Raw genomic sequence first — 16,157 nt, forward strand, 5'->3', positions numbered from 1 at the left:
GTTGGGAATTATTGGGAGGTGTGCAGTGTTGGGCTGTGCGTCGGTGGTCTCAGAGCCGCGTAACTATGTCACAATGGGCCACTGGAATATCGTGTCTCTGCATCCGTGGACTGGAGGAGTCTGGAGACACTTTAGTGACCGGTACTACCACTGTGAGGCAGCAGTGAGCACCAAGCAGATTTGACCCTGTTTCTTCATCTTCATAATGGAGGAGAGAAAAAAAATCCTCATTACGAATTATGTAAATAACCTCAAATCAAACAAAAACAGTAGTTGCATATTGAAGGTATGTTCTCATAGGCCTGAGTGGCATTATGGGGAGATGTTGTATCCAGGATAAGGTCAATCAAATCACATTTTATTGATCATGTACACAGTTTAGCAGATGTTATAGCGGGTGCAGCGAAATGCTTGTTTGTTTCTTACCTGGTGTATGAATAAAGAAGGGAAGCAGGAGTTTAGTCCTTTTCTTCTCATATCCCTTCTGTGTGATGTCCCCTGAGAAAGAAGAGAACATTGGTCACTGATGTGATCAAACAGACATACAGCATACACAAATACTAATTCAGCAGGCAGTACATATACATAGGCTACTGTCTGCATCAAACCTACAGTTCTCAAATAGACTCAGTTGAACAAAAATGAGCAGTGTGTTCTTTGTGTAAAGAGCAAGTGCTATTTATTCATTTTGTTAACTTATTCCTCAGAAAAGTTACTGTAGTACATACACAGAGGCAGAAACAAATACAATGTCCAACTTTGATGAAGAAATACTAGATATTCTGACCAAACAGTTTAAGGATTACAGAGTAAGTGGTTTTCTTTTCATGTCTGAAATCTTCATATCTCAGAATCTGTTTGGGGGAAATATCTACAATGATACTTTGATGGCAATTTTTTTTACACTCTTTTTTTGCCTCCTCTCTGTGGATTACATAGGAATAATTCCAATGCAAATGTTATTATGTAAGAAATTTGTTATCAGTATTTTCGAATGGCACCGGACCACCCATACAACCAATACACCCTGAAAGTAATGCAAAAAGGCAAACGGGGCTAGAAACATAATTGAACTGACTGTAGTTGGATTCCCAACTCCCACATCAGACCTTAGCAACCCTGGTAATAACCCTCTATCCTAAACAAGGTGTGGTGTATTACCTGTTCAAACACAGGCCTTTTATAAGTCACTCCCATTTGAGACAGAGAGCGAGAGTGTGAGAGAGAGAGAGAGAGAGAGAGAGAGAGAGGGAGGGAGAGAGAGAGGGATGAGAGGGAGGGAGAGAGAGAGAGAGGGACGAGAGGGAGGGAGAGAGAGAGAGAGGGACAGAGAGGGAGAGAGAGAGAGAGAGAGAGAGAGAGAGAGAGAGAGAGAGAGAGAGAGAGAGAGAGAGAGAGAGACGAGAGAGAGAGGGACGAGAGGGAGAGAAAGAGAGAGAGAGACGAGAGGGAGAGAAAGAGAGAGAGACGAGAGAGAGAGAGAGAGAGAGAGAGAGAGAGAGAGAGAGAGAGAGAGAGAGAGAGAGAGAGAGAGAGAGAGAGAGAGAGAGAGAGGGACGAGAGGGAGAGAAAGAGAGAGAGAGGGACGAGAGGGAGGGAGAGGGATTAAGCAAATTAAATAAGGAATGAAAAGAGGGAGAAGGAAAGACAACAGAGATGACCAGAAAACAGTGATAGATTAAAGTAGCTAGCTACTAGTGTCAAGTGCTTAGCGGAAGTGCTCTGGCGGAGAGATGGATGGATGGAAAGACATGTGAGCTGGATGATGAAAGTGTTGGTGTGACTCCAGTGACAGGATGAAAGAAGGAAGTGGAGGAAGAGAGTGAACTAAGTATGGAGACACATGGATGCCAGAGCAGGATGGGATGAATCAGAGATATACACAGAGAATGAGGGGGAGGAGAGAGGAGGAGAAGAGAGGAGAAATAAGATAGAGGAATAATATGGAGGAGGAGAAAGAGACAGGGGGGAGAAGAGAAGAGTTAGGGGATGAAAGGAGGGGTACACAAAGGTGGATGAGTGCTGAGTTGGTGTGATGGCAGGTCATAGTGAGCTTGTCTATTGTGTCTCAGTCAGCTCTCTACTTTCTCTCTTTTTCTCACTCTCTCTCCCTCTTCTCTTTCACCCGACCTAGCTATCTGCCTGAGAATCTGGCCTTGAAGCAGAGCAGTCTCTCTGCCAACTGCCTCCGTAAGCACTGCTGGATACAACATCTCCCTATAATGCCACTTAGGCCTATGAGAACATACCTTCAATATTCAACTACTACTACACACACACACACACACACACACACACACACACACACACACACACACACACACACACACACACACACACACACACACACACACACACACACACACACACACACACACACAATCCATCTGGAATGCATTCACCTCGCTATCACCCCTGGTGAACACAGATGATAAATATGTCCTCCCTCAAGCCCCCTGTCCTACCTACCCCCTCTCCCTGAACCATGGGAGCCAGCCAGGCACTGTCTGACCCCTACTGGGCCCACCACTGTCAGCAAAACATGGTCAACATTAAAACTGCTGTTATCATCATCATTATCACCACCATCATCATCATCATCTGAGCTCAGTTTGAATGAGGCCTGATAGATCTGGAGGAGAGGAGTATTAGATGCCTCATTGCAAATCTGCACCGTACACCCCAATCTCACCACTTCACATAAGGTCTGCCTACTCAAGTTGCAGCATAGGGGGCCAAAGTCCAGTCAAACAGAAATCCACTACTCTAGCTGGGACTAAGACAGCTGTGAGGGTGAATGGAACTACACATTTATTCTAACAAGTAAACCAAAGCAGCAACAGTCCAAGGGCCTCTCTGGCAAACACAGAGGAACGCCTAAGGAATTAACAGCTGTTGAACGAACCCCTGACTGCCCTGCCTCCAATTCAACTCAGTCCAACTTGGTCCGTTATTGAAACATTATATCACAGGTGCTGCTGAGTCTGAGATAACGTTCCAAAAACGGATAGATAATGAACAATGGTTTCCTGTGTCTGATGCTTCACCCAATCAGAACGGGTGATCTGTTTATCTGAGGCCAGAGATGAGATTCCTCCTGGGTCGTATCATCTGGGAAAGCTCTCAGTGGGCAGCGAACCAAAACCCAGATTACAAATTAGAGGCCTGGCTGGAGACACACACAGGCAGGAAAAGCCAAGGTGAGGTTTAGATGTTCCAGTTGTGCTAGTCACCTTCTATTGGGATTCTATAGGACTAAAGCGATTAGAGGAGGGTTTCCCCCTGAAAAGACAGTATGCAAACACTCTGCATAATGTACACACACAATGTACACATATGTTTGGACTCATCCACAAGATCCTTTTGGACGCAGATACCGATTCACGCTCACACCCACTCAGATTGTCACATCGCCCCCAGTTAAATAAATAATTACTGTCCCCATTGGGCATGGAGTCAAGGACAGTTTGTTGTTAACGCAACTCCCCAGTGCTGTGGGTCACAGCATACACGAGATACAGCGGCATCATACAAAACACACTGTCTGTTCATGTTAGCAGGTTAGTTAATATAATAATAATATAAATAATATACAGTATCAGTCAAAAGTTTGGACACACCTACTCATTCCAGGGTTTTTCTTTATTTTGACTATTTTCTGCAACCAGATGGGATGGCGTGACAACATCATGAAGCTGGTTGAGAGAATGCCAAGCGTGTGCAAAGCTGTCATCGAGGCAAAGGATGGCTACTTTGAAGAATCTATAATATTAAATATATTTGTTTAACACTTTTTTTTACTACATGATTCCATATGTATTATTCCATAGTTTTGATGTCTTCACTATTATTCTACAATGTAGAAAATAGTAAAAAATAAAGAAAAACCCTTGAATGAGTAGGTGTGTCCAAACTTTTGTAAGCCACTTAGATGCTTTTATCCAAAGTGACTTACAGTCATGTGTGCATACATTTTACGTATGTACGGGTGGTCCCGGGATTCGAACACATCTCAATGATGTACTACCTGATCTACAGAGGACCACACTGAGCTACAGAGGACCACACGGATCTACTGAGGACCACACTGATCTACAGAGGACCACACTGAGCTACAGAGGACCACACTGATCTACAGAGGACCACACTGATCTACAGAGGACCACACTGAGCTACAGAGGACCACACTGATCTACAGAGGACCACACTGATCTACAGAGGACCACACTGAGCTACAGAGGACCACACTGATCTACAGAGGACCACACTGATCTACAGAAGACCACAATGAGCTACAGAGGACCACACTGAGCTACAGGACTATTCAGTATTTACTCCTTACTGAATACACTCATAGACTCAGAAACAGAGTTAGTCTTTTTTTATGAAGACAAGGATGGGAACAAGCTAACACTACCATAAGTAATGCATGAACAGTACAGTTGGCCTGGCTTACTCACACAACTTATTTTTAGCTCATGTGAGCAGACTGTTCCACTGAAAAGGGAAGAGGGGTGTGGATGCGGGAGGGGCGACTGGGGAAAACAGTTCTCAAAGTAAACACTATTCCATCTGGGAGATTTCAGATTGATCTCTTTATTTTCTTGATGGCGCCAAAAAAAGCTACATGCCTGCAACACCAGCTCTAGTTGAGCTTTTCCATTCACTGGAGTGTACCACTAAGAGCCAAACCCCCCTCTCTGGGTGGAGGTGGTGCAGCCCATGGGGGAAGCGCAGGTGGATGGGGTTGGATATGGTCATAGATGCAGAGTAATGTTAAAAGGGATGTACAATAGCCTTATATCAGCCTGCTCCGGATGAATGTGTGATCTCGCTCTCTGTAGCTGATCTCAGTCAGACCTATAAACAGGTTAACATTCACAAGGCCGCAGGGCCAGATGGAGTATGAGGACACGTACTCAGAGCATGCGCTGACCAACTGGCAGGTGTCTTCACTCACATGTTCAACCTAACCCTGACCAGGTCTGTCATACCAACTTGTTTCGAGTAGACCACCTTAGTCCCCGTGCCCAAGAATGCCAAGGTAACCGGCCTAAATGACTATCACCCCATAGCACTCACATCTATAGCCATGAAATGTTTTGAAAGGCTGGTCATGGCTCACATCAACACCATCATCCCAGACACCCTGGAGCCACTCCAATTCGCATAGAGACCCAACAGATCCAAAGATGACACAATCTCTATTCCACACTGCCCTCTCCCAGCTGGGCAAAAGGAATACCTATGTAATAATGCTGTTCATTGACTACAGCTCAGCATTCAACACCATAGTCCCCTCTAAGCTAATCACCAAGCTCAGGACCCTGGGACTGAACACATCCCTCTGCAACTGGATCCTGGATTTCCTGATGATGGGGCTGTAGTGGAGCGTGTCGAGAGCTTCAAGTTCCTTGGTGTCCACATCACTAAGGAATTAACATGGTCCACACACACCCAGGGGGCACGACAGGAGGCGATACAGAGGGTGGTAAGTACATCACTGGAGCTGAGCTCCCTGCCCTCCAGGACCTCTATACCAGGCGGTGTCAGAAGAAGGCCCCAAAAATTGTCCAAGACTCCAGCCACCTAAGCCAAACCTGGTCAAGAACTACAGGAAACGTATGATCTCTGTAATTGCAAACAAAGGTTTCTGTACCAAATATTAAGTTCTGCTTTTCTGATGTATCAAATACTTATGTCATGCAATAAAATGCAAATGAATAACTTAAAAATCATACAATGTGATTTTCTGGATTTTTGTTTTAGATTCCGTCTCTCACAGTTGAAGTGTACCTATGATAAAAATTACAGACCTCTACATGCTTTGTAAGTAGGAAAACCTGCAAAATCGGCAGTGTATCAAATACTTGTTCTCCCCACTGTATGTAGATAGCCACCTCAGTTACCTCGTACCCCTGCACATTGACCCGGTACTGGTACTCCCTGTATATAGCCATGTTACTTTTACTCGTTATTGTTATTCGTTGTTCACTGTGTATGTATTCCTTGTGTCACTATTTACATACACTACGTACAAAAGTTTTGGGTCACTTAGAAATGTCCTTGTTTTTGAAAGAAAAGCAAATGTTTTGTCCATTCAAATAACAGAAAATTGATTAGAAATAAAATGTAGACATTGTTAATGTTGTAAATGATTATTGTAGCTGGAAACGGCAGATTTTTTTATGGAATATCTACATAGGCATACAAAGGCCCATTATCAGCAACCATCACTACTGCATTCCAATGGTACATTGTGTTAGCTAATCCAAGTTTATCATTTTAAAAGGCTAATTGATCATTAGAAAATCCTTTGGCAATTATGTTAGCAGAGTTGAAAACTGTTGTCCTGATTAAAGAAGCAATAAAACTGGCCTTCTTTATACTTGTAGAGTATGTAGAGCATCAGCATTTGTGGGTTTGATCACAGGCTCAAAATGGCTAGAAACAAAGACCTTTCTTCTGAAACTCATCAGGCTATTCTTGTTCTGAGAAATGAAGGCTATTCCATGCGACAAATTGCCAAGAAACTGAAGATCTCGTACAACGCCTCTTCACTGTTGACGTTGAGACTGGTGTTTGCGGGTACTATTTAATGAAGCTGCCAGTTGAGGACTTGTGAGGCGTCTGTTTCTCAAACTAGACACACTAATGTACTTGTCCTCTTGCTCAGTTGTGCACCGAGGCCTCCCACTCCTCTTTATATTCTGGTTAGAGCCAGTTTGCGCTGTTCTGTGAGGGAGTAGTACACAGCATAGGGTTTTCTAATGATCATTTAGCCTTTTAAAATGATAAACTTGGATTAGCTAACACAACGTGCCATTGGAACACAGGAGTGATGGTTGCTGATAATGGGCCTCTGTACACCTATGTAGATATTCCATAAAAAAACTGCTGTTTCCAGCTACAATAGTCATTTACAACATTAACAATGTCTACACTGTATTTCTGACCAATTTGATATTGTTTTAATGGACAATTTTTTTTGCTTTTCTTTCAAAAACAAGGACATAGTTGGAAAAATTAGGGTTTTTCTTTATTTTTACTATTTTCTACATTTTCAACAAATTATATGACAATGTTGATAACTGTTTGGTTTGTTATCAAAAATCTAAAGTGTTTGTTTGTAGAGTGAATCAATTGGTTTCAGAATAGTAGCTCCTGCTTGTGACCGGACAATATCTCAGCAGTGAGAAGATCACAGCATGCCTATATAGTTTGGCGGCCTCCAGAGGAAGGAAAGGTCTTATAAACCTAAAGTTGGATAATCCAAACTTGACCGTGTTAACCACCTTCTTCACATGTTTCTTAAACGTCAAGTTGGAGTTAGACATAACTTTCAGATTGTCCCCATTAACAAGAACAGCTCGTTGGGAAGAATTAATGTATTTCTTAGAGAAGTACATGCAAACAGTCTTGTCGATATTTAAACGCAGGCAAGAATTAGTCATCCATTTCAAAACATGCACCTATTAGCTTCAGTTAACTTGTTAAAGACTAGTTGTCTATTTTTGAGTGTACATACAGAACTGCATCGTCTGCATGTTAACTTGTGGGCAAGCAAGTGGGAGATCATTTAAATAGATGGCAAACAGAAGGGTGCCTAATATTGACCCTTGTGGGTCAGCAATGTTATAGTAAAGAGAGTCCAACTGAGTGTCCCCCAAACATACCCTTTGACTTCTGTTTGTCTGATAGGAATACATCCAACTAATAACTTCAGTGGACACATTAAGGGAGGATAGTTTGGATAGGAGCACCTCATTAATCACAGTATCAAAGGCCTTTTAAAGATCCAAAAAGACCGTGCTGACTTCCCCACCTACAGTTGAAGTCGGAAGTTTACATACACTTAGGTTGGAGTCATTAAAACTCGTTTTTCAACAACTCCACACATTTCTTGTTAACAAACTATAGTTTTGGCAAGTTGGTTAGGACATCTACTTTGTGCATGACACAAGTAATTTTTCCAACAATTGTTTACAGACAGATTATTTCACTGTATCACAATTCCAGTGGGTCATAAGTTTACATACACTAAGTTGACTGTGCCTTTTAAACAGCTTGGAAAATTCCAGAAAATGATGTCATGGCTTTAGAAGCTTCTGATAGGCTAATTGACATAATTTGAGTCAATTGAAGGTGTGCCTGTGGATGTATTTCAAGGTCTACCTTCAAACTCAGCACCTCTTTGTTTGACTTCATGGGAAAATCAAAAGAAACCAGCCAAGACCTCAGAAAATAAATTGTAGACCTCCACAAGTCTGGTTCATCCTTGAGTGCAATTTCCAAACACCTGAAGGTACCACGTTCATCTGTACAAACAATAGTACGCAAGTATAAACACCATGGCACCATGCAGCCTTCATACCGCTCAGGAAGGAGACGTGTTCTGTCTCCTAGAGATCAATGTACTTTGGTGCGAAAAGTGCAAATCAATCCCAGAACAAGAGCAAAGGAACTCGTGAAGATGCTGGAGGAAACAGGTACAAAAGTATCTATATCCACAGTAAAACAAGTCCTATATTGACATATCCTGAAAGGCCGCTCAGCAAGGAAGAAGCCACTGCTCCAAAACCGCCATAAAAAAGCCAGACTACGGTTTGCAACTGCACATCGGGACAAAGATTGTACTTTTTGGAGAAATGTCCTCTGGTCTGATGAAACAAAAATAGAAATGTTTGGCCATAATGACCATCGTTATGTTTGGAGGAAAAAGGGAGAGGCTTGCAAGCCGAAGAACACCCTCCCAACCGTGAAGAACGGGGGTGGCAGCATCATGTTGTGGGGGTGCTTTGCTGCAGGAGGGACTGGTGCACTTCACAAAATAGATCATGAGGAAGGAAAATTATGTGGATATATTGAAGCAACATCTCAAGACATCAGTCATGAAGTTAAAGCTTGGTCGCAAATGGACACGGTGGTTGGAACCAAATATCTCAAATCTGGACTCAACAGACCAAAGGACAGTTTTCCACCAGTTTAATGTCCATTGCTCGTGTTTATTGGCCCAAGCAAGTCTCTTCTTCTGATTGATGTCCTTTAGTAGTGGTTTCTTTGCAGCAATTCGACGATGAAGGCCTGATTTACGCAGTCTCCCCTGAACAGATGATGTTGAGATGTGTCTGTTACTTGAACTCTGTGAAGCATTTATTTGGGCTGCAATTTCTGAAGTGCAGTTAACTCTAATAAGTTAACTCTAATCCTCTGCAGCAGAGGTAACTCTGGGTCTTCCTTTCCTGTGGCGGTTACTCACGAGAGCCAGTTTCATCATAGCGCTTGACGGTTTTTGCGACTGCACTTGAAGAAACTTTCAAAGTTCTTGAAATTTTCCGGAATGACTGACCTTCATGTCTTAAAGTAATGATAGACTGTCATTTCTCTTTGCTTATTTGATCTGTTCTTGCCATAATATGGACTTGGTCTTTTTTCAAATCTTTTACCATCTTCTGTATACCACCCCTACCTTGTCACAACACAACTGTTTGGCTCAAACGCATTAAAGAGGAAAGAAATTCCACAAATTAACTTAACAACTTAATTGAAATCCAATCCAGGTGACTACTTCATGAAGCTGGTTGAGAGAATGCCAAGAGTGTGCAAAGCTGTCTTCAAGGCAAAGGGTGTCTACTTTGAAGAATCTCAAATATAAAATATATTTTGATTTGCTGAACACTTTTTTTGGTTACTACGTGATTCCATATGTGTTATTTCATAGTTTTGACGTCTTCACTATTATCCTACAATGTCGAAAAAACTAAAAAATATAGAAAAACCCTGGAATGAGTAGGTGTGTTCAAACTTTTGACTGGTACTGTATCTACATGTATCTTTATCTTTAATTCTGCATTGTTTGAAAATAACACATAAGTAAGAAATGCAATGTTAGTCTACAGCTGTTGTTTACGAAGCATGTGACAAATACCATTTAATTTGATTTCATATTGGTACTGGCCTAAAATGCCAAATAAACATGATTTAGTTTAGAATGTTTTTGAAATGTTACAAAATTGCAACAAAGTTTGCAAACACACACACAGTAATAGGCTAAATGACATGGGTAGCCTACGCTTTCTATTTCCAAGGCAAGCCACAATTCTCCTGATACGAAATGAAAACAAGGCCTACACTCTCAGTCTCATTGATCTAGCAGCAGAGTCAGTTACTCAGTCCCAGCAGTGCAGACCAGAGTAGACACTGAGCTGTGGGACAGACAGTGATGCATGGAGACATGTTTCTACTTGATCACACAGCCAGTTCCCTAAAGAAGAGCCAGACGCATGGTTTCATGGTTTCCCTGGTGCGTCCTAGCAGCTAAAGCCATGTTGGTCTCCCTCTATTCTAAACAACATCCCACTGGGCACAGACGTCAGTTCAACTTCATTTACATTTGGTTGAGTTGTCAACTAACGTGAATTGAAAAAATGCCCTTACGTTGATGACTTTTTGCAAATCTAATCAATTTTCCATGTTGATTCAACATCATCATATTGATTTCTTTGATTGAAATGACATGGAAACAATGCTGATTCAACCAGTTCTTGTCCAGCAAGATGACTGTTGAATTAGTCTTAAACTGGAATTAAATTGAGACCGCTCTCTACCCCATGGGCACTCTGTCTGCATAGCAATTAGCTAGCTCTCTCCTCTCTCGTACGCTCTTCCTTTTAACATTATAATTCACCCTGTTTCTTCTCAAGGAGACACAGACATATCTAAACACTTGTTGATAATATACACGACACATGGCACGCAAAGCACATACACACAGAGAAAGGATGAGGACTGGGATTCCCAGTCTCACTCACCATAATAAACTGAGTTTAAATGTATTTGGCTAAGGTGTATCTAAACTTGTGTCTAAACTACATTTTATTCAACATTCTACCTTGTAGCGACTATTGTGTCTTTTGTATAGCGCCATCTTTCAGACTGATATCCAGGGTGTAACGTTGGTAACAGAATGGGTCATATGGACACCAAAACACACTGAGAAATGATTTTACTGTAATAGAGGAGAAGTTAACCTTTCTAACGATACACTTTTTATGTCTCAACTAGTCAAATGGAGTGCAGAGTAGACACTACTAAAACAGGAGTATCAATGAATATTGTTTCTGGAATATTAATGCTCAGTTTGTTGGGCGCAACATTGCTTACCACATACCACTGGCAGCATTTTAGCCAAAGACTGTTATACTTGTTGTGTAGTTGTCACGACTTCCGCCGAAGTCGGCCCTTCTCCTTGTTCGGGTGGTGTTCGGCGGTCGACGTCACCGGCTTTCTAGTCGCCATCGATCCACTTTTCAGTTTCGTTTTGTTTTGTCTGTATTATCCACACCTGTTTTCAATTCCCCCATCATGTTCCCTATTTAACCCTCTTGCTTTCATTTTTGTTTGTCCGTGATTGTTTGTGCGTTAGGTGTTGTATTTGATACGTGTTCGTATCTGTTTATGTTCCATTTGTGGAATTGTGCATTTATCGTGAGTAAAACTCTGTGGTTTCGCTCAACACCTGTGTCCTGCGTTTGACTCCAAGTATTCTCCGCACACAACCCCTGACAGAATCACGGACCAATTTCAAATGGAGTCAGCAGGCGCAGCCAGTCCTTCTCTCCCCGTAGAGGAGCAGGTTCAACAGCACGCGACTATGTTGCATAGTTTAGGGACAGCCATGGATCGCGTGCTACAAACTATGGAAAGATGGGAGAGAGGAGGTCTCAACCTACACCACCATCCATCCCTCCACCGGTCGGAACCAGTGGAATTCGGCTCTCTCTACCGGGAGCGTATGACGGAACAGCAGCCGGGTGTCAGGGTTTCCTCCTACAGCTGGAGCTATACCTGGCATCTGTCCATCCGTCCCCGTCGGGACATGAGAGGGTGGGCGCTCTCATCTCCTGTCTGACTGGTAAAGCCCTGGAGTGGGCCAACGCCATCTGGGGAAGAGAGGGATCTACCCTGGATGATTATGATGACTTCTCTCGCCGCTTCCGGGCAGTCTTTGACCATCCACCGGAGGGGAGAGCGGCGGGAGAGCGATTGTTCCATCTCAGGGAGGGGATGAGGAGCGCTCAAGATTTCGCTTTGGACTTCCGTACTCTGGCCGCTGGTGCGGGATGGAATGAGCGGGCCCTGATCGACCACTACAGGTGTAGTCTACGAGAGGATGTTCGTAGGGAGCTAGCCTGCAGGGACACCACTCTCAACCTGGACCAGCTGGTGGACTTATCTATCCGGCTGGATAACCTGTTGGCCTCCCGCGGGCGTCTAGATCGGGGTCCGCCCGTTCCATTACCCAGCCCCTTGGATCCTACACCGATGGAGTTAGGAGGGGCTGCTAGTAGGGAGACCGGAGGGAGGACCACTCCATGCACCAACTGTGGACGCAGAGGACACACTGCTGTCCGGTGCTGGGGTGTTTCTCCTGGAAGTCGAGGTAGCAGGCGGAACACTGATGGGTCATCTCCGGTGAGTAGGCACATAACTCACCCAGAGTCTTCTGTTGCGCACATGTGGTTACATATAGAATTTCCTGAGTTTTCCTCGCATCCTCAGCATAAGGCGCTAGTAGATTCAGGCGCAGCTGGGAACTTTATTGATCGCTCTTTAGCACATAGATTAGGGATCCCTATTATTCCTGTTGATGTTCCCTTCCCTGTACATGCCTTAGATAGTCGTCCTTTGGGGTCGGGGCTTATTGGGGAGGTCACAGCGCCCATCACTATGAGATCGCAGGGGGATCACGAGGAGAGAGTTAGTCTCTTTTTGATCGACTCTCCTGCGTTTCCTGTTGTGTTGGGTCTTCCCTGGTTGGCCTCTCATGATCCGATTATTTCGTGGCAACAGAGGACTCCCAAGGGATGGTCCTGTCGGTGTTCAGGTAGATGTGTAGGTGTTTCCTTAGGTGCCACTACGGTGGAGAGTCCAAACCAGGTTTCCAACATGCACATTCCTCCCGAATATGCCGATTTGGCACTCGCCTTCTGTAAGAAGAAGGCGACTCAATTACCACCCCATCGACCGGGGGATTGTGCGATAGATCTCTTGGTAGACGCTAAACTTCCCAGGAGTCATGTGTATCCTCTGTCACAGGAGGAGACGGTGGCTATGGAGACATATGTCATCGAATCTCTGGGACAGGGATACATTCGGCCTTCCATCTCACCTGTCTCCTCGAGTTTCTTTTTTGTGAAGAAGAAGGATGGAGGTTTGCGCCCGTGTATTGATTATCGAGGATTAAATAAGATCACGAAAAAATACAGTTACCCACTACCACTCATAGCCAGTATGACCGAGTCATTACACGGGGCGCGCTTCTTCACAAAATTGGACCTCAGGAGCGCTTACAGCCTGGTGCGTATCAAGGGGGGAGATGAGTGGAAGACAGCATTTAGCACCACTTCTGGGCATTATGAATACCTCGTCATGCCGTACGGGTTAATGAATGCTCCATCAGTCTTCCAATCATTTGTGGATGAGATATTCAGGGACCTGCACGGGCAGGGTGTAGTGGTGTATATAGATGACATTCTAATATACTCCGCTACACGCGCCGAGCATGTGTCCCTGGTGCGTAGGGTGCTTGGTCGACTGTTGGAGCATGACCTGTACGTCAAGGCTGAGAAATGTCTGTTCTTCCAACAGTCCATCTCCTTCCTAGGGTACCGCTTTTCAGCGTCAGGGGTAGAGATGGAGAATGACCGCATTTCAGCCGTGCGTAATTGGCCGACTCCAACCACGGTAAAGGAAGTGCAGCGGTTTTTAGGGTTTGCCAACTACTACCGGAGATTTATCCGGGGTTTTGGTCAGGTAGCGGCCCCCATTACCTCACTGCTGAAGGGAGGACCGGTGAGACTGCAGTGGACAGCTGGAGCGGACAGGGCGTTTGGTCACCTGAAGGCTCTGTTTACTTCAGCTCCCGCGCTGGCTCATCCTGATCCTTCCTTAGCATTCATAGTTGAGGTGGACGCGTCCGAGGCGGGGATAGGGGCTGTGCTGTCTCAGCGTTCGGGTACGCCACTAAAGCTTCGCCCCTGTGCATTCTTTTCGAAGAAGCTCAGCCCGGCGGAGCGAAACTATGATGTGGGGGACCGGGAGTTGCTGGCTGTTGTCATGGCTCTGAAAGCGTGGAGACACTGGCTTGAGGGGGCTAGACACCCTTTTCTCATTTGGACTGACCACCGCAATCTGGAGTACATACGGGCAGCGAGGAGAATGAACCCTCGTCAGGCAAGGTGGGCCATGTTTTTCACCCGTTTTGATTTCACCCTTTCCTACAAACCAGGTTCCCAGAACGTTAAGGCAGACGCACTGTCCCGGCTGTATGATACAGAGGAGAGGTCCTCAGATCCCACTCCCATCATTCCAGCCTCTCGCCTGGTTGCACCGGTGGTATGGGAGGTGGACGCGGACATCGAACGGGCGTCACGTTCAGAGCCCATTCCTCCTGACTGTCCAGCTGGGCGTATGTACGTTCCGTTTGATGTCCGCGATCGTTTGATCTGTTGGGCTCATACGTCACCCTCCTCTGGTCATCCTGGTATCGGTCGGACGGTGCGCTGCCTTTCTGAGAAGTACTGGTGGCCCACTTTAGCTAAGGACGTTCGGGTTTATGTTTCCTCCTGTTCGGTATGTGCACAGTGTAAGGCACCTAGACATCTGCCCAGAGGGAAATTGCAACCCCTTCCCGTTCCACAGCGACCATGGTCACACCTATCGGTGGATTTTGTGACGGATCTTCCCCCGTCGCGGGGTAACACCACGATCCTGGTTGTTGTGGATCGGTTTTCTAAGTCCTGCCGTCTCCTTCCTTTGCCCGGTCTCCCTACGGCTCTACAAACTGCGGAGGCTCTGTTCACCCATGTATTCCGGCACTACGGGGTGCCTGAGGATATAGTTTCTGATCGGGGTCCCCAATTTACGTCTAGAGTCTGGAGGGCGTTTATGGAACGCCTGGGGATCTCGGTCAGCCTTACCTCAGGTTTCCACCCCGAAAGCAACGGGCAGGTGGAAAGAGTAAACCAGGATGTGGGTAGGTTTCTGAGGTCCTATTGCCAGGACCGGCCGGGGGAGTGGGCAGCTTACATCCCCTGGGCCGAGATGGCCCAAAACTCCCTCTGCCACTCCTCTACCAACCTATCCCCTTTTCAGTGTGTGCTGGGTTACCAGCCGGTCCTGGCACCATGGCATCAGAGCCAGATTGACGCTCCTGCGGTGGATGAATGGTTTCGGCACTCAGAGGAGACTTGGAACGCTGCCCACGTGCGGCTACAACGGGCCATCAGGAGACAAAAGGCGAGTGCCGACCGCCACCGTAGTGAGGCCCCCGTGTATGCACCGGGGGATCGGGTCTGGCTCTCGACCCGAAACCTACCCCTTCACCTGCCCTGCCGGAAGCTGGGTCCGCGGTTTGTGGGGCCATTTAAAGTCCTGAGGAGACTGAACGAGGTTTGTTATAGGTTACAACTCCCCCCTGATTATCGTATTAATCCCTCGTTCCATGTGTCTCTCCTCAGGCCGGTGGTGGCTGGTCCGCTCCAGCAGTCTGAGGTGCGGGAGGTCCCTCCGCCCCCTCTTGACATCGAGGGGGTCCCGGCGTATACCGTAAGGACCATAATGGATTCTAGACGTCGGGCGAGGGGCCTTCAGTACCTCGTGGAGTGGGAGGGGTACGGTCCGGAGGAGAGATGCTGGGTACCGGTGGAGGAGATCCTAGATCCATCCATGTTACAAGAGTTTCACCGTCTCCACCCGGATCGCCCTGCACCTCGCCCTCCGGGTCGTCCCCGAGGCCGGTGTCGTCGCGCTGCTGGAGCCGCGCGTCAGGGGAGGGGTACTGTCACGACTTCCGCCGAAGTCGGCCCTTCTCCTTGTTCGGGTGGTGTTCGGCGGTCGACGTCACCGGCTTTCTAGTCGCCATCGATCCACTTTTCAGTTTCGTTTTGTTTTGTCTGTATTATCCACACCTGTTTTCAATTCCCCCATCATGTTCCCTATTTAACCCTCTTGCTTTCATTTCTGTTTGTCCGTGATTGTTTGTGCGTTAGGTGTTGTATTTGATACGTGTTTGTATCTGTTTATGTTCCATTTGTGGAATTGTGCATTTATCGTGAGTAAAACTCTGTGGTTTCGCTCAACACCTGTGTCCTGCG

The 16,157-nt window shown here is 45.7% G+C and overlaps 1 protein-coding gene across 4 annotated transcripts in view; it reads right to left on the reverse strand.

The window, feature by feature from the left end:
* Positions 1-16,157, reverse strand: part of LOC129847042 (disco-interacting protein 2 homolog B-A-like) — a 107,298-nt gene that overhangs the window by 46,119 nt on the left and 45,022 nt on the right. For all 4 annotated transcript variants that reach the window (XM_055914840.1, XM_055914831.1, XM_055914825.1 and 1 more), the window contains exon 2: positions 427-498. In XM_055914840.1, coding sequence (XP_055770815.1) covers positions 427-498 — 72 coding nt within the window. The remainder of the gene's footprint in view (positions 1-426; positions 499-16,157) is intronic.

Source organism: Salvelinus fontinalis, chromosome 3 (genome assembly GCF_029448725.1).
Source record: "Salvelinus fontinalis isolate EN_2023a chromosome 3, ASM2944872v1, whole genome shotgun sequence".
NCBI lineage: Eukaryota > Metazoa > Chordata > Actinopteri > Salmoniformes > Salmonidae > Salvelinus > Salvelinus fontinalis.